General features: G+C 57.0%; 2 protein-coding genes across 2 annotated transcripts in view; both read right to left on the bottom strand.

The window, feature by feature from the left end:
• Positions 1–17,924, bottom strand: part of LOC119861893 (C-type lectin LmsL-like) — a 126,079-nt gene extending 108,155 nt beyond the window's left edge. The window contains exon 1 of the mRNA XM_043500295.1: positions 17,847–17,924. Coding sequence (XP_043356230.1) covers positions 17,847–17,917 — 71 coding nt within the window. The 5' untranslated portion in view covers positions 17,918–17,924. The remainder of the gene's footprint in view (positions 1–17,846) is intronic.
• LOC119846257 (struthiocalcin-2-like) lies at positions 40–24,190 on the bottom strand. Its single transcript, XM_043500303.1, has 5 exons — positions 24,064–24,190; positions 17,116–17,213; positions 12,023–12,125; positions 4,963–5,083; positions 40–1,533 (listed from the first exon to the last, which is right to left on the bottom strand). The coding sequence occupies exons 2-5, from the start codon at positions 17,163–17,165 to the stop codon at positions 1,466–1,468; spliced, it is 342 nt and encodes a 113-aa protein (XP_043356238.1). The 5' UTR covers positions 17,166–17,213; positions 24,064–24,190; the 3' UTR covers positions 40–1,465.
• Positions 24,191–24,787: the final 597 nt, after the last annotated feature.

The following is a 24,787-nucleotide window of genomic DNA, read 5'->3' as shown; positions in this document are numbered from 1 at the left end:
GTAAAGACTCTCAGGTGCTGCTTATATCATTAGTCCTCAGTCCAGCCAAAATCTTCTGGCCTTGTCCTTTATCTCTTGTACTGTTATTTTCCATTACTTGGCACACATTTCTAAAACATCTGATACTCAGCATTTCCCACACCCAACCAGCCCCCTTGCTTGCCTGTGACCCCTTCTTTGGGTTGCAACATCAACACAACTCAGGGCTGGCTTCCTCTGACCCCCAGAAGTTTCTGCCTGTTCGCCACGGGGTCAGCTTGTGCTTTTGCAGCGGAGCTTGTTTACAGGGCACTGAGAGATGCCAGCCAGGGCCACTGCCTGGAATCTGGTCGGGCTCATGGTGCCCATGAGGCTGGTGCCAAACCCACCAGCCTGAGACATGTGACTAGCAACGACTATGATATCAGAGAGGGGAAGGGCTGTTCTCCAGGTCACACAGGAGAGCAGGGAAGGGAACCCAGGAGTCCTGGCTCAGTCAGGTATCCCTGCTCTGTAAGATGTGCATGGTGCATTGAAGGCAGGCTAGACAGGCCCCTCCCCGGAGAGCGCTGAGATGAGGTCAGGAGGGCTGAGTGCCCAGGGAGGGGCAGAGGGGAGCAGGATGGAGGGGCCGTGCCTCAGGGGCTAATGCATGCAGAGGAGGATGCCAGTGTCCTGCGCTGTAGCGAAAAGGGCAGGGCCATGCTCCCTCCTGTTCATCCCCTGTCCGCCCCAGGGGTCTGGCTCTGGGGTGCTCAGGACGGAGGCGGGGGCACATGGAACGGTCCATTCCAGAGACCAGGAGACACACACAGGACTGAATGCTGAAGGGAAAGTTTATTATTGCTTCACTGTGTTGAAGAGGTGGAGACGAGAGAGCAAGCGGGACAACCATGATTCAGTTACTTCGGGGGAATGGCACCTGGCTCTCAGTGCTCGGGCTAGCCTAGCTTGACTGCAAAGCTTGACCGTGTGCTCCTTGTTCCTACCCTCGTGTGCCTTGAGGCATGTCCCAGGGGGTTGGGCTGAGATGCTCCAGGGTTCGTTCCCAGCCATTTGTGTCAGTCGTTGGGAGCTGTGGGAAGGGCACTGCAGGATGGTCATCACCCGGCCTGCGCCTTCACTGCAAAGGGGACGGGTGGGAGCCCAAGCTAAGGCACCACTGAGGCTTCACCCCGCAGTCGCAGCCCTGCAAGCCATCGGGTTCAGAGTGCAATGCTGGACATGCAGGAAGGCTCGGGGTGTGGGTGGTAGCAGGGTTTGGGCAAAGACAAGAGGGGGAGCCCAGGGTAAAACTACCCAGTAGATGCCCTCCTCCCCCAAGAAGGGGGCAGAGCGGGAGTGACACAGAGTAACACAGCAATGCTTTGCCGAAGGGATTTTGCAGCTGGGGACACAGGATCTGGTGTCCCCGTGGAGACGGAGGGACCCGATTCACTCACAGCCCATGTGCTGGGAGCCCCCAGGTGCAGGCAAGTGGCCTCCACTAAGGCCTGTACTTGCAGACAAATGTGTTTCTATCTTTACAGAAGTCGTTGACCCAAGTCATGAAACCTAGAAAGAAAAACAGAAATGACCCGTGGGGTGGGGCAAGCTGGGCTGTTCCTGCTTGTACAGTGACCCCAATCCTGCCCCATTCCATGCCCCTTGCAGAAGATCCCAGATGCTGTGCATGGCCCTGAGGAAGAGGAAGGTGGGATGGAGCTCTGAGCACCCCAGACTGAGGCAGCCCCATCCCACAAAGAGATGCTGAGGCTCAGTGTGAAAGGGGAGACGCCTGGTCCATGTGCTACTGCTCCTACCTCCTCCACCCCATGTGCCCCCCACCCCAGCAAAGGGCAGAGGAGAGAGCAAGAGCCCTGCCTCCGGACTGGGGGCACCCGCTCAGGAACCGGGCTGCTACCTCCTCCCTGCTGAGCAAGCTGCCCCACAGCCAGGCCCCCTCCCTCTCCTGCCTGCCTGGGTCTAGCTACACCCATGGGAACATCTGTCCCAGGCCGGGCTCAGCCGCCATGCAGAGGGGATGTGTCCCTGCCCAGGAGTCAGTGTTCCCGGCTGCTGTGCGCAGAGCAGCACGTTCCCCCCTCAGACACCGTGACCCCTCTGCTCTGGGGGTGTCTGTGCCCTGCCCCGGCTGTCATGGAGTGTGGGGGAGTCTGGGCCCTGCAACCCTGTTCCTGGGATTTGCCGTGACTCTCAGCCAGCCAGTAAACCGGAAAGTTTATTGGACAATAGGAACACAGTCTAAAACAGAGCTTGTAGGTACAACCAGGACCCCTCAGTCAAGTCCTTCTGGGGGCAGGGAGCTTAGACCCCAGCCTTGGGGTTCCCTGCGTTCGACCACCTAGCCCCAAACTGAAACCAAAACCCCCCTGTGACGAAGCGGGACTGTTCTTCATGTTTCCTCTGAATAGTGTGGGGGTGCCTCAGTTTCCCTTATGCAGGTCTTAAGTATCTAGGGGGTGGGATAAGGGTGTGTGGTCATTGCAGAGCCCTAGAGGGCAGGTGTGTGCAGGGGTCTGGACACAGAGAATGGCCGACACCCTGCATCCTGGCACCTGATGGCCTGGACCCTTCCCCCCTGCAAGGTGAGAGCTAAAGGGTTGGAGAACAAAGGAATCAGGTGCCCTCCTGGCCCGGGAAAGGGACAAAGCCCAGAGGAGGAGGGGCTGGAGGGGGAGTCAGTCTGGGGCTGGCTGGGGACATGGAGTGAAGTGCAGACGGGGTTGTCTGGCTCACTGCCCCCCAAGATGGACCCAGCTGAGGGGTCCTGTTCTCTGCACCTACAAGCTCTGTGTTAGACCATGTTCCTGTCATCTAATAAACCTTCTGTTTTACTGGCTGGCTGAGAGTCACGTCTGACGGCGGAGTTGGGGGGCAGGACCCTCTGGCTTCCCCAAGACCCCGTCTGGGCGGACTCGCTGTGGGAAGCGCACGGAGGGCTGAGGATGCTGGATGCTCTGGGGTCAGACCCAGGAAGGGGGGAGCCGCGGGAGCTGTGGGTCCTGCAGACAGGCTGCTTCCAGAGAGGAGACTCCCCAGAGTCCTGCCTGACTTGGTAGGGAGCAGTTCCAAAGCATCGCCCGGGGACTCCAAGTGACCCCCTTCCCCATCTCACTCCTCCTCCCCCCGGCTCCTCCTCCAGCCTTTGTCCAGTTTCCTGGGCAAAGGTGTCACCTGGGTCCAACCCCCTCCTGGCTCAGGCGACAGGCTCAGGTCTCCTCACTCCAGTGGAGTCACCCCCTGCTCTCCCATCCCCCGTGCAGACAGTCCCAGCAGAACTAGACGCCATCCCCAATCAGTCCACCCCGCTCCCTGCTGCCTCACAGCTGCCCTGGCGGTCGTATTCCTGCTGAGTCGGGCCAGAGAGCGCCTAGGGGAGGACAGATTTCAGAGTAGCAGCCGTGTTAGTCTGTATTCGCAAAAAAGAAAAGGAGGACTTGTGGCACCTTAGAGACTAACACATTTATTTGAGCATAAGCTTTCGTGAGCTACAGCTCACTTCATCGGATGCATTCAGTGGAAAATACAGTGGGGAGATTTATATACACAGAGAACATGAAACAAGGGGTGTTACCATTTCCCCGTGTTTATCCCCCCCGCATCCTCCTCCCTCCCCGTTCCTCCGACATTCTTGTCAACGGCTGCAAATGGCCCACCTTGATTATCACGCCCACTCTCCTGCTGGTAATTGCTCACCTTACCTGATCACTCTGGTTACAGTGTGTATGGTAACACCCATTGTTTCCTGTTCTCTGGGTATATAAATCTCCCCACTGTATTTTTCACTGAATGCATCCGATGAAGTGAGCTGTAGCTCACAAAAGCTTATGCTCAAATAAATGTGTTAGTATCTAAGGTGCCACAAGTCCTCCTTTTTTTAGGGGAGGACAGTCTTGGGGCTGGGCTGGGTGGGCTCAGCCCCTCAGCAGCACCGCAGGGCCAGCAGGGAGCTCCGCAGGGGGGACAGGCCGCTCTCAGGGCCCTGTTCTCGTGGGTGCGGGTTTCTGCTGCTGTTTGACTCCATAAGAACATAAGAGCGGCCAGACTGGGTCAGACCCTAGGTCCATCTAGCCCAGTCTCCTGTCTGCCGACAGTGGCCAATACCGGGTGCCCCAGAGGGACTGAACAGAGCAGGGAATGGAGTGATCTGTCCTCTGTCGCCCATTCCCAATGCCCGCCCAGTGACTGCAGCCCTGGCTGTGCCCATCTGCCAGCACCAGGTCTGACTGGCAGCAGGCCTCCTGGAAATGCTAGTTGTGCACAAGCTTCATAGCAAAGCCTCTCAGGGCCTGGTCTGGGAATGTGGCCTGGGGGCGCTGAGCTCTGGGATACACCCAGAAACACTGTGCCCCCTTGATCAGCCGGGGCTCCCATGCCACACGACCCATGATGTGTTCAGCTTCACCAGGCGCCTGGGTCAACCGCTCTCCCGGGTCAGATCACTTGTGGGTTCTGAACTCCAACCGCGGGCTCAGGGCATGGCCGCTCCCCAACATCACACGCCCGGTCTCTGCTCCCTGGCTGGCTGATGGAGACGTTAAGCAAGCGACTGGGACTAGCCCCTTGTGAGTTTCGTGGGAGCCCTCATTCATGCTCCATTCCTGACCACGCTGAGACTTCGGGACATTTTCCTGAGCAGCCTGTGTCAATGCATGAGTGACCTGCCCCCCCGCGGGAGCGACGCAGCCCCCCAGGAGCAACACCCCCCCCAGGAGCGACCCAGCGAGCACTCGTGAGCAACACCCCCCCCCACCATCCCCCAGGAGCACCACTTAGTGGAGTAGGGGCACAAGAACTGCTCCTGGCCGTTGCCCTGAACACATCAGCAGAGTCCCTCAGCAGGGACCAGAGTCTGTGTACATGCCACACCCACACATTGGGGACTGGTACCAGCACCCGGTCAGCATCTCAGAGGCTGTGTGGCCAGACAGCTGCCTGGGCTCCCTCACTGACACACCTGGCCCTGAGCCTCTTCCTTACCTGTGCCTTCCTCCAGCGCCACACAGCACTCCATCTTCAGGGAAGGGAAAGAGTAGCTTCTGTGGCTATCCCAAGCATCGAAGTCCAGTTCTGAGATGTCTGTCCATGACCATCTTCGCCTCTGCAGTCACATGGGTGAGAGGAGACCACAGTGACGCACCTTCTCGATCACAGAACCAGTTGAGCGTCTGGCCAGCAGGGACCTTGAGAGGTCATCTAGTCCAGTCCCCTGTGCAGAGGCAGGGCCATGTAACCCTAGACCATCCCTGACAGGGGTTTGTCCAGACCGTTCTTAAAACCCTCCAGAGACAGGGAATACACAACCTCCCTTGAGAACCCGTTCCAGAGCTTCACTGCCCTGAGAGTTAGAAAGTTTCTCTTACTATCAAACCTCCCCTGCTGCAGATTAAGCCCATTGCTTCTTATCCTACCTTCAGTGGACATGGAAAACAACTGATCACCGTCCTCCTTATAACAGCCCTTGACATATCTGAAGGCTGTTATCAGGTGCCCCCTGCAGTCTTCTTTTCTCAAGACTGAATTTGCCCAGGTTTTTAACCTTTCTTCACAGGCCAGGATTTCTAAACCTTTGATCAATTTTGTTGCTCTCTTCTGGACTCTCTCCAATTTGTCCACATCTTGCCCAAAATGTGGCACCCAGAACTGGACACCATACTCCAGCTGAGGTCTCACCGGTGCTGAGCAGAACGGGGCAATTAGCTCCCATGTCTGACATACAACACTCCTGTTAACACACCCCAGAATGATATTAGCCTTTTTCACAGCTACTTCACATTGTTGGTTCATATTCCATTTGTGATACACTAGAACCCCCAGATCCTTTTCAGAAGCACTACTGCCTAGCTAGTTATTCCCCAGTTCATAGTTGTGCATTAGATTTTTCCTTCCTAAGTGAAATACTTCGCACTTATCTTTATTGAATTTCATCTTGTTGATTTCAGACCAATTCTCCAAATTGGCAAAGTCATTTTGAATTTGAATCCTGTCCTCCAAAGAGCTTGCAGCCCCGCCCAGCTTGGTGTCATCTACAAATATTACAAGTGTAAGCAGGACTGAATGAGTTCTCCCCTGACATCTAGTGACAAGCTGGGGAAGAGGACTTCAGGAGCTGATCTTGTTTGCATGGGCACACCCACTCTGCCTAGGTGCTCAGCAAGATGGGATTGCTTGCCCAAATGATCACTTGTGGCTGGTGTTGGATCCCCAGTCTCTTTGTTATTGGGGCAGGAGTAATAAAGGGTTGTTATCCTTGTTGTGTGAATCAAGGGCAGCAGAACTGTACTTGGCAAACCCAGCAGAGCAGCTCACAGCAGGAGTTTGCCTGGGACTGGTAAGTATCCGAGTGTGTGTGTTTGCTTGCTGAGGAAGTATCCGAGCGTGTGTTTGCTGGGAGGGAGCCTGAGTGAGTGTCTGATTGGCTGCTAGCCTGCAGGGGGCGGGCATTAGGGTGTCTGTGTGTTTGCGTCAGGGAAGCCTGGCTGTTTAAAAATAGCCGGAGCCTCGCGAACCAGCTGAGCAGCGGGGACAGCAGAGCAGCTCACAGCAGGAGTTTGCCTGGGAGTTCGCCTGGAGTGAGCCCAGTGAGGCTTACATCTTGCCAACGTCTCTGAGGAAGCTCCGTAGTAGGTAGGTGATATGGAAGGGGGGGAATTCAGCTGTTGTGACCTGCACTGGATGTGCCATGTTTGTCTTTCTTCCACAGGACAGAAGCGACTTTGTCTGTACAAAGTGCAAGCTGGTCTCCATATTGGAAGAGAAGATTGAAGGTCTGGAGCAACAGGTAACGACCCTGCGTTGTATACGAGAGACTGAGGATTTTCTGGACCAAACTCAGGATAGCCTTCTAGGGGCACAAAGCTCTAAAGATGTAGAGCAGGTTGCACAGAGGAGCCAAGAGGCCAGTGAAGAAGCTTGGCAACATGTGACCTCCAGAAGAGGTAAGCGGAATGTCCGGGTTCCAGTAACACAGACACAGGTAACTAACCGCTTTCATGTTCTCTCCACAGGTACCAATGCGGAGAGTGGACCAGATGATATGTCTGGGGGGAGAAAGCGGAAGGAGACTCCGCTGGTTGGGAGGCATGAGATGCGATGTCCTGAGGTTGGAGGTTCCACGACCACCACTCCCAAGAGGAGAAGGCGGGTGGTGGTGGTCGGGGACTCTCTCCTCCGGGGGACTGAGTCATCTATCTGCCGCCCTGACCGGGAAAACCGAGAAGTCTGCTGCTTGCCAGGGGCTAAGATTCGTGATGTGACGGAGAGACTGCCGAGACTCATCAAGCCCTCGGATCGCTACCCCTTCCTGCTTCTCCACGTGGGCACCAATGATACTGCCAAGAATGACCTTGAGCGGATCACTGCGGACTATGTGGCTCTGGGAAGAAGGATAAAGGAGTTGGAGGCGCAAGTGGTGTTCTCGTCCATCCTCCCCGTGGAAGGAAAAGGCCTGGGTAGGGACCGTCGAATCGTGGAGGTCAACGAATGGCTACGCAGGTGGTGTCGGAGAGAAGGCTTTGGATTCTTTGACCATGGGATGGTGTTCCATGAAGGAGGAGTGCTGGGCAGAGACGGGCTCCATCTTACGAAGAGAGGGAAGAACATCTTTGCCAGCAGGCTGGCTAACCTAGTGAGGAGGGCTTTAAACTAGGTTCACCGGGGGAAGGAGACCAAAGCCCTGAGGTAAGTGGGAAAGCGGGATACCGGGAGGAAGCACAGGCAGGAAGGTCTGTGAGGGGAGGGCTCCTGCCTCATACTGGGAATGAGGGGCGATCAACAGGTTATCTCAAGTGCTTATATACAAATGCACAAAGCCTTGGAAACAAGCAGGGAGAACTGGAGGTCCTGGTGATGTCAAGGAATTATGACGTGATTGGAATAACAGAGACTTGGTGGGATAACTCACATGACTGGAGTACAGTCATGGATGGTTATAAACTGTTCAGGAAGGACAGGCAGGGCAGAAAAGGTGGGGGAGTAGCACTGTATGTAAGGGAGCAGTATGACTGCTCAGAGCTCCGGTACGAAACTGTGGAAAAACCTGAGTGTCTCTGGATTAAGTTTAGAAGTGTGTGCAACAAGAGTGATGTCATGGTGGGAGTCTGCTATAGACCACCGGACCAGGGGGATGAGGTGGATGAGGCTTTCTTCCGGCAACTCACGGAAGCTACTAGATCGCATGCCCTGATTCTCATGGGTGACTTTAATTTTCCTGATATCTGCTGGGAGAGCAATACAGCGGTGCATAGACAATCCAGGAAGTTTTTGGAAAGCGTAGGGGACAATTTCCTGGTGCAAGTGCTAGGGGAGCCAACTAGGGGGAGCGCTTTTCTTGACCTGCTGCTCACAAACCGGGTAGAATTAGTGGGGGAAGCAAAAGTGGATGGGAATCTGGGAGGCAGTGACCATGAGTTGGTTGAGTTCAGGATCCTGACGCAGGGAAGAAAGGTAAGCAGCAGGATACGGACCCTGGACTTCAGGAAAGCAGACTTTGACTCCCTCAGGGAACAGATGGCCAGGATCCCCTGGGGGACTAACATGAAAGGGAAGGGAGTCCAGGAGAGCTGGCTGTATTTCAAGGAATCCCTGTTGAGGTTACAGGGACAAACCATCCCGATGAGTCGAAAGAATAGTAAATATGGCAGGCGACCAGCTTGGCTTAATGGTGAAATCCTAGCGGATCTTAAACATAAAAAAGAAGCTTACAAGAAGTGGAAGCTTGGACATATGACCAGGGAAGAGTATAAAAATATTGCTCGGGCATGTAGGAAAGATATCAGGAGGGCCAAATCGCACCTGGAGCTGCAGCTAGCAAGAGATGTCAAGAGTAACAAGAAGGGTTTCTTCAGGTATGTTGGCAACAAGAAGAAAGCCAAGGAAAGTGTGGGCCCCTTACTGAATGAGGGAGGCAAGCTAGTGACAGAGGATGTGGAAAAAGCTAATGTACTCAATGCTTTTTTTGCCTCTGTTTTCACTAACAAGGTCAGCTCCCAGACTGCTGTGCTGGGCAACACAAAATGGGGAAGAGATGGCCAGCCCTCTGTAGAGATAGAGGTGGTTAGGGACTATTTAGAAAAGCTGGACGTGCACAAGTCCATGGGGCCGGACGAATTGCATCCGAGAGTGCTGAAGGAATTGGCGGCTGTGATTGCAGAGCCCTTGGCCATTATCTTTGAAAACTCGTGGCGAACGGGGGAAGTCCCGGATGACTGGAAAAAGGCTAATGTAGTGCCCATCTTTAAAAAAGGGAAGAAGGAGGATCCTGGGAACTACAGGCCGGTCAGCCTCACCTCAGTCCCTGGAAAAATCATGGAGCAGGTCCTCAAAGAATCAATCCTGAAGCACTTAGAGGAGAGGAAAGTGATCAGGAACAGTCAGCATGGATTCACCAAGGGAAGGTCATGCCTGACTAATCTAATCGCCTTTTATGATGAGATTACTGGTTCTGTGGATGAAGGGAAAGCAGTGGATGTATTGTTTCTTGACTTTAGCAAAGCTTTTGACACGGTCTCCCACAGCATTCTTGTCAGCAAGTTAAGGAAGTATGGGCTGGATGAATGCACTATAAGGTGGGTAGAAAGCTGGCTAGATTGTCGGGCTCAACGGGTAGTGATCAATGGCTCCATGTCTAGTTGGCAGCCGGTGTCAAGTGGAGTGCCCCAGGGGTCGGTCCTGGGGCCCGTTTTGTTCAATATCTTCATAAATGATCTGGAGGATGGTGTGGATTGCACTCTCAGCAAATTTGCGGATGATACTAAACTGGGAGGAGTGGTAGATACGCTGGAGGGGAGGGATAGGATACAGAAGGACCTAGACAAATTGGAGGATTGGGCCAAAAGAAATCTAATGAGGTTCAATAAGGATAAATGCAGGGTCCTGCACTTAGGATGGAAGAATCCAATGCACCGCTACAGACTAGGGACCGAATGGCTCGGCAGCAGTTCTGCGGAAAAGGACCTAGGGGTGACAGTGGACGAGAAGCTGGATATGAGTCAGCAGTGTGCCCTTGTTGCCAAGAAGGCCAATGGCATTTTGGGTTGTATAAGTAGGGGCATAGCGAGCAGATCGAGGGACGTGATCGTTCCCCTCTATTCGACACTGGTGAGGCCTCATCTGGAGTACTGTGTCCAGTTTTGGGCCCCACACTACAGGAAGGATGTGGATAAATTGGAAAGAGTACAACGAAGGGCAACGAAAATGATTAGGGGTCTAGAGCACATGACTTATGAGGAGAGGCTGAGGGAGCTGGGATTGTTTAGTCTGCAGAAGAGAAGAATGAGGGGGGATTTGATAGCTGCTTTCAACTACCTGAAAGGGGGTTTCAAAGAGGATGGCTCTAGACTGTTCTCAATGGTAGCAGATGACAGAACGAGGAGTAATGGTCTCAAGTTGCAATGGGGGAGGTTTAGATTGGATATTAGGAAAAACTTTTTCACTAAGAGGGTGGTGAAACACTGGAATGCGTTACCTAGGGAGGTGGTAGAATCTCCTTCCTTAGAGGTTTTTAAGGTCAGGCTTGACAAAGCCCTAGCTGGGATGATTTAACTGGGACTTGGTCCTGCTTTGAGCAGGGGGTTGGACTAGATGACCTTCTGGGGTCCCTTCCAACCCTGATATTCTATGATTCTATGATTCTATGATTGAGGGACTCACCCACAACTAAATGGCACTCACTAGCCAGGGGACAGGGGTGCCTAAGCTCAATGAGTCCTGAGGAAGGATGGGGGGGGGGGGAGATACTTGTATCAGGAAGAGTGTGGGTGTCTCTCTCCTGCCTAATAGTACTAGATGCTTTTTTTGTTTTTTTCTCTCTCTCTCTGCTATGTAATAACAAAGCTGATTAAGACTTAAGTGAAAGTTGTGTTACACACCAGTGAGATTAATTCACCACTACCTAGGGCTAAGTATTGGACCTGTTTTACGCTAGTGTCTCTAATGCAAGAGAATGCCCGGTGTGCATTAGCAGTGAGGCTTCCCCCACTAACAGCTGAAATCAACGAGAGTTGGGTCAGGTAGTGGGACTTGGAGACATCCTGGTAGAGAGAAGCGGGTGGCTGGCAAAGTGAGCAAGGTGCAACATAGACGCTCACACCCAGGGTTCCCTAACGCAGGTCAGCTGATTCCAGTCCCACTAACCCTAGATTCACAGTGTTCAGTAGACGTAACCTAAGTGCTTACAAATTGAGGGTTTAATTATTTGTTCCAGCAGCTTTCTAGGTATTGAAGTTATGCTGACTAGTCTCTAATTCCCCAGGTCCTCTGTTCCCCTTTCTAAAGACAGGTGCTATGTTTGCTTTTCTCCAAGTCTCTGAGATCTCACCCATCTTCCATGAGTTCCTGGAGATAAATCTTAATGGTTCCAAGATTGCTTCAGCTAGTTCCTTAAGTACCCTACGGTGAATTTCACCAGGCCCTGCTGAACTGAATACATCTAATTTATCTAAATATTTTCTAATCTGTTCATGCTCTGTTCTGGCTCGTGTTCTTTCCCCTTATTGTTTATATTAATTGTGGTAAGCAGCTGTTCAAAATTAACCTTTTTAGAGAAGACTGAAGCAAAAGAGGCATGAAACACCTCAGCCCTCTTGGTGCTGTCGGTTGTTAGCTCTCCTTCCCTGCTATGTAATGGACCTACACCTTCCTTTGTCTTGCTCTTGCTCCTAATGTATTTATAGACCCTCTTCCTACTGCCTTTTCTGTCCCTTGCAAGGTGTAACTCATTTTTACCTAAACTCTCTGATTTTGTCCCTATGTGCTTGTGCTATTCTTTTGTACTCATCTTTAGCCATTTGTCCATGTTCCCACTTTTTGTAGGATTCCTTTGTGAGTGGAAACTAAGATTAGTTAGAGAAGAGCCAAGGCCAGGCATGGCAGGGCCATGGGAAGTGGTCAAGGCAGAGGCTGGCAGAGGATTACGGGCACCAGAGACTCCGATAGAGCCAACATTTACTAACTGTGATAACTACCCTGCTAACTGCACAGCAAGGAAACAATCCGCAGAGATACAGGGGAGTGACTGCCAGGGCAGGCACCAGGCACTCACCCAGGTGGGGATATAGAGTCCGATCCAGACATTGTCACCCTCATCGTCGTCATGGTGCTGAGAGTGGGCGATGAAACCAGCGACTGCGTTGTGCTCCTCCTCGCTGTGAATGGAGACGAGATGGGCCCCGCTGACATAGCTCTGACACCAAGCCTGTGACAAGGACGAAGCCAGTGCCCTCCATTTATCCCACTGCTGACGGCAGCTGGAGAGTGCCTGGCAGGAACCTGTGGCCCTGCCTCCCCCGGGCAGCACCCCGAGCAGAAGGGCCATGAGGGGAGAGAGCCCCCAGTGTTTCTCCCCAGCCCCTAGCCAGGGTCTGCTCCTGTGCACATCCCTCCTTGCACCCCACTCTGCAGAAACACCCCAGAGCCAAACGCCTCCTGACCCCAGCTGCCCTGATGCTGAGCACCACACCCTGCCCTCCGAGGGGGCCTGTTGTAGTAATTCAGGTGTAATATATGGGATAAAGGTTTTCACATGACCCAGTCACTGTCCAACATGAAACAAAGCTACACATGATCTGGGGGTCTATCCCCAGAGACCTCCGCCTACTTGGCACCGTGGAAAATGCTCTGTGCGACCGATGCCCTGGGCTGGGAACATATTGATTGAAAACCGAAGAAGGAAAAGAATCCCACCGAGAAACAGGCGCTGACTTCTATTTTTCCTGGTCGCTGCTCCACCCCTGCTGTGCCATAAGGCCCCGCCCCCTCTCCCCGCCTCTCCCAAGGCCCCGCCCTCCCTCCACTCTTCCCACCCCCGCTCCGCCCCGTGACGAAGCGGGACTGTTCTTAATGTTTCCTCTGTCCCAGGATCTCGCCACCCCAGGACTGTCTCCCCATTGACCATCACCTTCCGCTCCCACTGGGGGTCCGAGGGGCCTGGCCCCAGGAAACTCCCCACAGACATATAGGTTGGGACCAGGAGTGGGAGCCTGTTCATCTCCCCACCCATCTGGCTGACGGAGTCTATGGCCTTGGGACCCAGCAAGGGAGCTGGACACCGGGGCTGTTCCGCAAGTTCCCCCTGGTTCAAATCGCCAGCCTGCTCAAAGGCGGTGAGGGGGGCATCCGCATCTCACCTCCCTTAACCAGGGGCAGCAATTTAATCTCGAGGTTCCCTGCGGAACTGGCACCCCGGGTCTATCCCCACTCACCCCTGGTCCCCTCTGCCTCTCCACTCCACCATCGCCAGTTCATGCTGCTGCTGCTTCTGCAGCTCTTCCTCGGGCTCTCGCTGTCTCTCACAGTCCTCTTGCTCTCTCGGACTCAGCTCCAATCCCGTCCATCTCCGATCCCCTGATGGGGAACCCGATCGTGAAGGCCCCCGTCTGGTTGGGGACAGGAGTCTTGGGGATGCCTGGCTACCACTCCAGCTACTCCCAGAACCTGCTATAGCCCCATTTGGGTCAGGAATCTGCTCCTTAGAGTGATCATCCTCCTCCAGCTGCACAATTAACTGGGCTTTGGGGAACTTTCCAGTGCGTAACCCTCTCTTTTTGCACAGGGCTACAATGTCCTTCTTAAGGAGATGGTGACAGGCCATCACTCCGCTGTCCCCAAGTTGTTGTGGACTCACAGGCCTGTGTGCTCTCAGCTCCCCACGGTTTCCAGGGAGAACCCCTCGTGCACCAGCCCTTCTCGAGGTCACCATCTCTTTGCCAGGGTCGAGCTGCAGACTCCTCCGCCCCTGGGACCGCTCGCTGCAATCCCCAGGGGAACCCTGTTACTGCAAAAGTCCTTCTCTCTCCCAGGGCCAAGCCACAGGCTCCTCCGCCCCCGAGACTGCTCACCGCAGTCCCCAGGGGGACCCCATTACTGCACCATCCTTCTCGCTGGTCACACACTACCAGGGGTTAACCGCCCCCTGAAACCGCTCCTCTCTGAGCCTTCAGCATGCCTGGTCCACATCAATCCCCCTTTGTTTTACTGCTCCTCAGTCACTTACTGCAGGAAGCGGCACAAAGGTGCAGTACATCCCACTGCTGCCACCAGTTGTCATGGAGTCCCCGGGTGATGCTCTGGAGCTGCTCTCTACGAAGCCAGGCAGGACTCTGGGGAAGTCTCCTCTCTGGGAGCAGCCTGTCTGCAGGACCCACAGCTCACCCGGCTCCCCCCTTCCTGGGTCTGACCTCGGAGCATCCAGCATCCTCTGCCCTCCATGCGCTTCCCACAGCGAGTCCGCCCAGGCGGGGTCCTGGGGAAGCCAGAGGGTCCTGCCCCCCAACTCCGCAGTCAGACGTGACTCTCAGCCAGCCAGGAAAACAGAAGGTTTATTAGACGACAGGAACATGGTCTAACGCAGAGCTTGTAGGTGCGGAGAACAGGACCCCTCAGCTGGGTCCATTTTGGGGGGCAGTGAGCCAGACAACCACATCTGCACTTCACTCCATGTCCCCAGCCAGCCCCAAACTGAAACTCTCTCCAGCCCCTCCTCCTCTGGGCTTTGCCCCTTTCCCGGGCCAGGAGGTCACCCGGATTCCTTTGTTCTCCAACACTTTAGCTCTCACCTTGCAGGGGGGAAGGGCCCAGGCCATCAGGTGCCAGGAAACAGGGTGTCGGCCATTCTCTGTGTCCAGACCCCTGCACACACCTGCCCTCTGCAATGATCATACACCCTTATCCCACCCCCTAGATACTTAAGACCTGCATGGGGAAACTGAGTCACCCCCACACTCTTCAGAGGAAACATTAAGAACAGTCCCGCTTCATCACAAGCCCCCTCTTCCCAGCCCCGCTGCCTGCCCGCAGCCTGCTGCTTTCTGCTCTCCGGCCTCCCCCAAGCGCATCCAGCCATCCACCAAACAACTGATCAGTGCCCCTGCCCAACATCTGTGGTAGGGTTGCCAGGCGTCCGGTTTTCAACGGGAACACCTGGTCGAAGAGGGACCCTGGCGGGTGCTGACCAGGTCATTAAAAGTCCAGTCAGTGGTGCACCGGGGCTAAGGCAGGCTCCCTGCATGCCCTGGCTCTGTGCGGCTCCTGGAAGCAGCCATCATGTCCCTGCATCTCTAAGCGCAGGGGCAGCCAGGGAGGCTCCTCGTGCTTCCCCCATCCCAAGCACCGCCCCCACAGCTCCCATTGGCCAGGAACCACAGCCAATGGGAGCTGTGGGGCTGGCACCTGCAGGCGAGGGCAGCGCACGGAGCCTCCCTGGCCGCCCCTGCGCCTAGGAGCCAGAGGACATGTTGCTGCTTCTGGGAGCCACCTGGGGTAAACTCCACCCACAGCCCACACCCCGAACCCCCTCCCACACCCCAACCCCCTGCCCCAGGTTGGAACCTCCTCCCGCACCCAAACTCCCTCCCAGAGTCCACACCCTGCATTCCTCCCGCACCCCAGCCCTCTGCCCCAGCCCTGAATCCCCTCCCACATCTCAAACCCCTCATCCCGGCCCCAGTAGAGCCTGCACCCCCAGCCAGGGTCCTCACACACACCCTGCACCCCAATCCCCTGCTCCACCCCAGAACACACTCTGAACCCCTCGTCCCCACCCCTCAGCCTATGGCCCTCACACCATAGATCAGAGACACAGAGCACCCAGCCCCCATCACCACACCACAGAGCAGAGACACAGAGCACCCAGCCCCCCTATCACCCCCCCACACCACAGAGCAGAGACACAGAGCACCCAGCCCCCATCACCCCCCACAATCCCCCCAGACCACAGAGCAGGGACACAGAGCACCCAGCCCCCGGCCCTGACTCCACTTAGCTCTGCAGGGGGACCCGGGGTCTACCCATTTTGGGCATCACCAGCAGAATTGTACCAGCTCCAGTCAGTGCCCCGTGCAGCCCGTGGAGGGCACTGGGCCTGCCCAGCCGTCACTGAGGGCACAAAGCACCCTGCTGCGCCGTTATGGCCAGGCTGAAGTTACCAGGCAGAGCCCAGCGTGACTCTCAGCTGCCAGGCTGTGTCTGCATCTGGCAAGTAGAAAGCCATCACGTTACTAGAGCTGCAAGCACATTTGGTCTGGAAACCAGCCAGAGACGATAACCATGGGGCCCAGAAAAGCCCCTTCTAGACGCTTTCTGGAGTATAAACACCCGCAGAGCTGCTGCTTAGTTCCATTCCTGACCGAGCTTCCCCAACCCGGTTCAGTTTGCCTTTCTCTCTGTCACTAGCCCAGCGACAGCGGTACACTCTGCAGACTCTATCTCCCCGCCACGGGGAAGGCGTCTGCATTTTAAACACCTCCTGTGGAACGACTCCCTGGCCACGTGCACCGAAACCAGCCAGCAATGGGGATCGAACCGGAGACCTTAGCACAGCCCTGCCGACGGAGCTGAGGGAGCTGCTCTGGTAACACCAAGTAAGGAGCAGGCCTATCCTGAGCCGCCTGCTAGAGGGAGACATGACCCCACCCGGGCCCAGGTCGTCCTGGGTGTCCCTGTTAGACACAGCGTATGCCAAGCGTGTCAGGCCCAGAGGAAAGCAGGGGCTATGTTCCCCAGCAGCACCCTTCCCACAAGTGATGGGGAAAGCAGCCGGGGCCTGGGGATCCAGGAGCTGCAGGGAAGCTGGATTCAAAGCAGAGCGCCCAGGAGTCATGGACAGAACCACTTGTGGGACCGGCTGTGACTGTTGGACACTGCAGCCAGGGGAAGGGATGTATGGGGCTTATGGGGGAGCAGCGGCAGCTGGGCAGGGCTCCAGGGAGAGATGCTAATTGAGCCTGGCCTGGAAACCAGCCTCTTTGCTGGGATAGAGACTGGACTGGAGGCCTCCTCCCCTGGCGCTGGCCTGCAGAGCCCTGACTGGCGACTGGCCTGGCCCAGGGGCCAAACAAGAACCACGGTTGCCCACTTTGAACTGTAAGTGATTAAGCCTCTGTAGCTAGGGGGTATCTGCCACCTTCCCAGTCCTGCCAGCCCCAGGAACTGCCCTGTCCTGAGCCTGTGACGGGAGCCACCGGGGATCCCACTACAGGCCTAGAGCTGATGTGCCTTCAGTACTAGCCTCTGAGTCATGGCACACCGGGCACAGGACTGGCGCCCCACGGCGTGGTGTGCTCTAGCACTGAGCAGCCCTAAGACCTAGGGCCCTAACGCTGAGCCCTCCCAACCCCAGCTGGGTCCCCAGACCCTCACCTCAGCCCTTCTCCAGGTTGCCTCCTGGGGGAAGTATCCATAGCCGTCATCTTGGAAGTGCAGCAAGCCCCTGGGACAGGATGGAACTTGTGCCCCTGCTGAGAGAGGGGGGGTCGGGGGGGCAGTGGTGGGGACAGGACACCGCAGTTAGAGTATGTTTCAGAGGCACAGCTGTGGCTTCCCATAAGCACGAATAACATCGGGAGCCCATTTGGGGCTGTGTCTGGCAGGCAAGACCCTCCTGACTCTGGGGCTGCAGGAAGAAGCTGGGTTTGCCCAGACCCCACATCGGCAGAACAGGGCCCCTGGAACCCAGCCCTGTGCAGGGATCCCAGCAGGGCAGGGCCTCTGGGTTTCAATGGGGCATGGGCTCCTTTCCTCCTGGCTCGCTGGGGCAGGGAAGGAGCCAGTGCATTGCAGGGGTGGGGAGGGGGGATTGAGAACCCCTCCCTGCACCTGCCCGAAACAGCTCCTGGATTCCCAGCTCGGGGGGAGATACAGACCCCAGGGTCCCCCAGGGACAGGGCATCCCTTGGACAGAGGCAATCCCAGTGAGGAATGAGCGTGTCACTTCTCACCCAGCTCCAGGGTAGCAGGAGGCAGGTGTCTCCCAGGGTGGGTGCTGAGCCACTGGCTGGGCTCCTGGTTCATGGACTCAGTGGGGAAGGGGCTCTGGGGGCAGGGCAGTGATGTAAATTCACTTCCCACCACGGCAACCAGCCGGGCAGGACTCCCCTGCCAGCGAGGGGCTAAAGATCAGGCAGCCGAGGAGGCAGAGGCTGAAGTAGGCGACTGGCCCCATCTTCTCGCTTCCCTGGGGGGAAAACACACCAGGGAGATGGGCCATGAGAGCCCGAGTGTGACACAGCAGCGAGGGGGAAGGTGGCAGGGGAGTTTCACTGGGGATGGGAGACCTGAGAGCCTGTCACCTGAGCCAGGAGAGGGAGAGGGAGGTGACACCTCTGCCCTGGGAATGTGGACAAAGGCTGCAGGAGGGAGCCTGCTTGGGGGGGGTTAGTTTCAGTTTGGTGCTGGGTGGTGAAATGCAGGAAACCCCAGGGCCGGGGTCTAAGCTCCCTGCTCCCCCAGAAGGACTTGACTGAGGGGTCCTGGTTGTACCCACAAGCTCTGTTTTAGACTCTGTTCCTATTGTCCAATAAACCTTCTGTTTTACTGGCTGGCTGAGAGTCACGGTGAATCCCAGGAAGAGGGGTGCAGGCCCCGGACTCCCCCACACTCCGTGACAACTGGTGGCAGGGCTGGGATCCACTGCGCCCCGTGAACGGTGCTTCCCGCAGTAAGTGACTGGGGAACAATAAAACGAAGGGGGATTGACGGGGACCAGGCGTGATGAAGATTCAGAGAGAGATGGTTTCCAGGGGTGGTTAATCCCTGGGAGTGTGTGACCAGAGAGAAAGATTTTTGCAGTAACAGGGTCCCCCAGGGGATTTCAGCGAGCGGTCCTGGGGCGGAGGAGTCTGCAGCTCGATCCTGGCAAAGAGGTGGTGACCTGAAGAAGGGATGGCACACTAGGGGTTCTCCCTGGAAACCGAAGAAAGCTGCCCAGGCCTGCGAGTGGCCAGCAGGGAGATGTTTGCTAAACATCTTAAGAGCGACCTGGTGGAGCTGTGCAGGCAGAGGGGGCTGCACATTGGGAGGTCCACCAAGGAACAGCTGATTGCCCAGTTGGAGGAGAGGGATCGCTTGGATGACCCGATCCTGTCCCTGACGGAAGCCGCCTGGTGGACTCAGCGTGGGCCCTGGGGTCTGACCGGGCTGGGAGGGGTCAGACAGCTGCCAAAGACATGCCGAGACTCTGCCCACAGAGGCAGCATGAGCTGGAGCTGGCCAGGCTGAGGAGCACTGGGGCCCCGGCTGCGGTGAGTGAGGGGGGACCCAAGACTGCAAGGAGCTTTGATAAGTGCTTCCTGGCCCAGCGTAAGGAGGGGGAGACATAGATAGCTTCCTGACAGCCTTTGAGAATGCCTGCGAGATGCACAGGTTGACCCTGCAGACAGGCTCCAGTTTCTCACCCCCTTACTGGACCCCAAAGCTGTGGAGGTGTACAGCCGAATGACAGGGGCGGAGGCAGGGGACTATGAACTGTTCATAAAGGCCCTGCTCCGTGAGTTTAGGCTGACCCCCGAGATGTACCGGAAAAGGTTCCAGAGTCAGCGTAAAACGCCTGAGGTCACATACCTACAACTGGTCAACCGGATGCAGGGATATGCCTGCAAGTGGACAGCTGGGCCCACGCTAAAGAGGACCTGCTTGACCTAATTGTACTGGAGCAACTGTATGAACAGTGCCCATCCGACCTGAGGCTATGGTTGGTGGACAAAAAACTAGAGAACCCACAGCATGCAGGGCAGCTGGCCGACGAGTTTGTGAACAGTCAGTCAGGGGGTAGCAGGGAGGAGTCCCAAAAGGCCCCCCACGATGCAGAGAGAGTCACCATGGGACCACCCGGCAGGGAAATATGGAGAACCCCCTCCTAAGGGGAACGCCTGGCGTCAGGACCCTCCGACCCGCTCGAGGGGACCAACATGACCTCCAGAGAAGCCATGTACGGACCCAGAGCCCCAGGCTCAGGGACAGACTGAGCAAACCCAACCTACCCAGGGTTAACTGGGTAGGGACCCAGCTGGACGAGGGGCAGACGGCACAGGCAAGGGGGGCTGCCAGCTTACCACCTGCTCAGGAGGGAAGAGTACCCCAGGCCAGCTCTGCCAGAGGACTGGAGGCTCTGGACTCAGGGTTCTCGGTTTACAGGGTGGGTGTGGGAGAGAGGGCCTTGTTCCCCTGGAGGTGGATGGGAGGAAGGTCAATGGATATTGGGATATGGGCACGGAGGTGACGATGGCCCGGCCTGAGGTGGTGGCCCCAGATCCGGTGGTGCCCAACACCTACCTGACCCTGACGGGGGTGGGTGGGACCCCATTCAAGGTGCCCGTGGCAAGGGTACACCTGAAATGAGGGCCCAAGGAGGGGCCCAAGGATGTGGGGGTGCACCACCATTTGCCCACTGAGGTTTTGATGGGGGGGAACCTAGAGGACTGGCCAAGCAACCCCCAGAACGCCCTGGTGGTGACCCGTATCCAGAGCCGGCGAGGGGCACTGCGCCCCGACCTTCGGGAGGGTACCACACCAGAGGAGTAGAACCCTACCCTGGTGGGGAGGGAGCGCCGAGGGGCACGGTTCAGAGAGGCTGGGGCCTCAGACCCAGCCAGTGAGAGGGAACCGGGCCCCATCCCTTCCCCAGACGCTGAGTTCCAGGCCGAGTTGCAGAAAGATCCCTCCTTGCGGAAGCTCAGGGATCTGGCCGACCTCAATGTGGTACGGACCATGAGGAGAGGTTTCCAGGAGAGGTTCCTGTGGGAGGAGGGGTTCCTGTACCGAGAATGGACTCCCCCAGGGGAAGTGGAGTCCTGTGGGGTCAGGAGGCAACTGGTGGTACCCCAGAAGTATCGCCGCAAGCTACTGTACCTGGCCCATGACATCCCCCTCTCAGGGCACCAGGGAATCCGGGCATCCGGCAGAGGCTGCTACAGAACTTTTACTGGCCTGGGGTCTTTACCACTGTCCGGCAGTATTGCCGATCCTGTGACCCCTGTCAGAGGGTGGGGAAGGCCCGGGACCAGGTGAAAGCGGCTTTGAGACCTTTGCCCATCATAGAGGAACCTTTCCAGAAGGTGGCCATGGACATAGTGGGGCCTCTCAGCAAGACGACCCGGTCGGAGAAGAAATACATTCTGGTGGTGGTAGATTTTGCCACCCGCTACCCCGAGGCAGTGCCCTTAGTTTCCACTGAAGCAGACACCGTGGCAGATGCGCTGCTGACCATTTTCAGCCAAGTGGGTTCCCCAAGGAAGTCTTGACAGACCAAGGATCCAGCTTCATGTCGGCCCTTCTCCGGTGCTTGTGGGAGAAATGTGGGGTCCAGCACAACTGGGCCTCAGCGTATCACCCCCAGTCCAATGGGCTGGTGGAGAGGTTCAATGGGACGCTAAAGATGATGCTGAAAACCTTTATGAACCAGCACCCGCAGGATTGGGACAAGTACTTACCTCACCTGCTGTTCGCATACAGGGAGGTACCCCAGGAGTCTACCGGATTTTCGCCTTTCGAACTGTTATATGGCAGGAGGGTGAGGGGCCCCCTGGACCTGATGAGAGACGAATGGGAGGGGAAGGCCACTCCCGATGGAGAGTCAGTGGTGGAGTATGTCCTGATCTCCCGAGAGAGACTTGCTGAACTTATGGGCCTGGCCAGGGAGAATCTGGCCAGAGCCCAGAGGAAGCAGAAGGTCTGGTATGACCGCACGGCGCAGGCCCGTGCCTACGCCACCGGGGATCCGGTGATGGTTCTCATCCCCATGGGAAAGAATAAACTACAGGCTGCCTGGGAGGGCCCTTTCAAGGTTGTCAAGCAGCTAAATGAGATAAACTATGTGGTGGAGCTGTCGAACCGGGCACACCACCGTGTGTACCATGTGAATATGATGAAACCATATTATGCCAGGGGGAATGTGGTGTTGGCCGTGTGTGGACATTGGGAGGAGCAGGGAGATGACCCCTTTAGTAGATCTACACCCTGGGACCAGAGCTAGTTCCCCCATAGAAACAATTCCTCTCTCGGATCAGCTAACCCCTGCCCAGCAAGCTGAGGTCAGGGGGGTGCTGCATCCGTACCGACAGCTGTTTTCCAACCAGCCTAGACTCACTAATCTGACTGTCCACCAGGTGCAGACAGGGTCGCACCCACCAATAAGATGCTCCCCCTTCCGAGTCACAGAGAAAACGGCTCAGGACCTGGAAAGAGAGGTCAGGGACATGCTGGCTTTGGGGGTGATCCAGCCATCTGCCAGCCCTTGGGCCTCACCAGTGGTGCTGGTCCCCAAAAAGGACGGATCGATCTGGTTCTGTGTGGACTATCGGAAGCTCAATGCCATCACTGTATCTGATGCCAACCCCATGCCCAGGCCTGATGAGCTCCCAGACAAATTGGGAGGAGCTCGATACCTCACCACCATGGACCTTACAAAGGGCTACTGGCAAGTGCGGCTGGATTCAGATGCCCGGCTGAAATCGGCCTTTATCACCCCTCTGGGGCTCTATGAGTTCCTGACCCTGCCTTTTGGCCTCAAGGAAGCGCCGGCCACCTTCCACCGCCTGGTGGATCAGCTACTGAGGGGGATGGAGAGTTTTGCTGTGGCGTATATTGATGACATCTGTGTCTTTAGCCAGACCTGGGAGGACCACGTGTCCCAGGTTAGAGAAGTGCTGGACCGACTCCAGGGGGCTGGGCTGACTGTAAAAGCTGAGAAGTGCAAGGTGGGGATGGCTGAAGGATCTTACCTGGGCCATCGGGTGGGGAGTGGCCGCCTAAAGCCAGAACCAGCTAAGGTGGAGGTGATCCGAGACTGGCCCGCTCCCCACACCAAAAAGCAGGTCCAGGCCTTTATTGGGTTGGCAGGATACTACTGAAGGTTTGTGCCCCACTTTAGTGCCATAGCCACCCCCATCACTGAGCTATGCAAGAAGAGGAAGCCAGACAAGGTGGTCTGGACCGAGCAGTGCCAGGAGGCTTTCTGGGTGCTGAAGGAGGCTCTGGTCAGTGGCCCACTTCTGGCAAACCCAGAGTTTGACAAGCCCTTTATGGTGTTCACCGACGCCTCAGACACGGGACTGGGGGCGGTGTTAATGCAGGAGGATGAAAAGGGGGAGAGACACCCCATCGTGTACCTGAGCAAGAAGTTGCTACCCCGGGAGCAACACTACGCGGCCTTCGAGAAGGAGTGCCTGGCCATGGTGTGGGCCCTCAAGAAACTAGAGCCAGATCTCTTCAGGCGACGCTTCACCGTGTGCACCGACCACTCTCCCCTGACCTGGCTGCACCAGATGAAAGGAGCCAACGCCAAACTCCTGTGGTGGAGCCTGCTCCTGCAGGATTAGGACATGGACGTGGTCCACGTGAAGGGAAGTGCCAACATGATAGCGGATGCGTTGTCCCGGAGAGGGGGTCCTGAACTTCCCCAGGTCACTGGTCAGAGTGACCCCGCTCAGTTCAGTCTCAAAGGGGGGAGAGATGTGACGCAGCCCGGGGCGGGGGGGGGGGGGAGTGTTGCCTGGGAATGTGGCAGGGGAGTTTCACTGGGGGTGGGAGACCTGAGAGCCTGTCACCTGAGCCAGGAGGGGGAGGGGGAGGTGACACCTCTGCATGGGAAACTGGACAAAGGCTGCAGGAGGGAGCCTGCTGGGGGGGGTTAGTTTCAGTTTGGGGCTGGGTGGTGGAATGCAGGGAACCCCAGGGCTGGGGTCTGAGCTCCCTGCCCCCCAGAAGGACTTGACTGAGGGGTCCACAAGCTCTGGTTTAGACTGTGTTCCTATTGTCCAATAAACCTTCCATTTTACTGGCTGGGTGAGAGTCACAGTGAATCCCAGGAAGAGGGGTGCAGGCCCTGCACTCTCCCACACTCTGTGACACCGAGACACCCCGGAGTGATCCCACCCCGCCAGGGGGCATTTCCCGGGGGGAGGCACTTCGGAGCTGGGCTGTTTGCTAAGGGCCTGGCTGGGCTGGAAGGGTCCTGAGGGATCCCAGCCCCAGGGGTCCAGGCTCAGAGACCCCCGTGGGGCAGGGGAGCTGTGAGGGGCCCGTCTCCCTGGGCTGGTTCCCATGGGCCCAGCGGCCTGCAGCTCCCCCTGCCCCTCCTCTCCAGCCATGCAGGGCAGGGCAGGGGCGTGGGGAGCGGAGCTCCAGGAAGAGGATGCTCAGCACGACCCACGGGGACAGGGTGCTGGGGCCGCGCTGTGGGGGAAGGGGTGGGGCAGAGACGGCCCCAGGGACTCACACAGGGCAAGTCCAGCCATGAGGCCCCATCACGGGGCTCAGCTGCCACCCAGTGCCCAGCACCCCGGAGAAGGGACGGGAGGGGCAGGGACTCACCAGTCCTGACTGTCTGGCTGGGCGGCTGGTCCGCAGAGCTGGGAACGGGAGTTCAGCCTGTGCTGGGTGCTGGTCTTGAGGGGTTTATAGCCCAGGCGGAGAGAGGGGGCTGAACAGGGAAACTGAATTACCTGCCAAACCAGGTAATTCAAGCCCAGCGCAAACAGAGATTAAGGACGTTTCCCCATCCATCTGCTCTGCTGGGAGGGGAAGGGGGGAGGTGCAGGGCTGGGGGGAGGGGGCAGCTGGAGAGGCGATATCACCCTTAGCTGCTCCCCACACTCTGCTGATGGGTCGGGCAGTCCCAGCCCTTGGGCCCAGGGGGAGCAGGCACCAGGCAAGTCTCATGCATCAAGGGGTCTGGTCTCGGCTTAGCTCCCCACTGCTCCCCGGTCGCCAGCACTGCCCTGCATTGGGGGGAGCCCATGCTGCACCTGGATACAAGAGGCTGCTGCAGCCAGGTGCCTCTGGGCAGGGCCTTAGAGGGGCTGCATAGGCTGCAGGGGGGGACAATCGTCGTGGGGTGCGGGGACGGACATGGGGAGCCATGGGGGGATTGCTGGCAAAGGGAACCGAGGCTGATGATCAGGAGGATCTGTGGGGCTGGGGCACCGTCCCCCAAGGGAAGGGTGGGAGCCCTCGCCTGGACAGGTCAAACCCTGCACTGCCTGAGGCCAAATCTACACTTAAATCTTTTGCCGTTACAGCAACAGTGGTCTGGGTG

Source organism: Dermochelys coriacea, chromosome 1 (genome assembly GCF_009764565.3).
Source record: "Dermochelys coriacea isolate rDerCor1 chromosome 1, rDerCor1.pri.v4, whole genome shotgun sequence".
Taxonomy (NCBI): domain Eukaryota; kingdom Metazoa; phylum Chordata; order Testudines; family Dermochelyidae; genus Dermochelys; species Dermochelys coriacea.
This window is presented reverse-complemented; position numbering and strand designations above follow the sequence as displayed.

What these genes read in the sequence shown, in the direction of transcription:
- LOC119846257 (XM_043500303.1), bottom strand. Translation starts at nt 17,165, where the DNA reads ATGACGGCTATGGATACTTCCCCCAGGAGGCAACCTGGAGAAGGGCTG. An exon ending in CAACCTGGAGAAGGGCTGAG is followed by an intron (nt 12,126 to 17,115) that starts GTGAGGGTCTGG and finishes CTCCATTCACAG; the next exon opens with CGAGGAGGAGCACAACGCAG. An exon ending in GACTCTATATCCCCACCTGG is followed by an intron (nt 5,084 to 12,022) that starts GTGAGTGCCTGG and finishes ATGTGACTGCAG; the next exon opens with AGGCGAAGATGGTCATGGAC.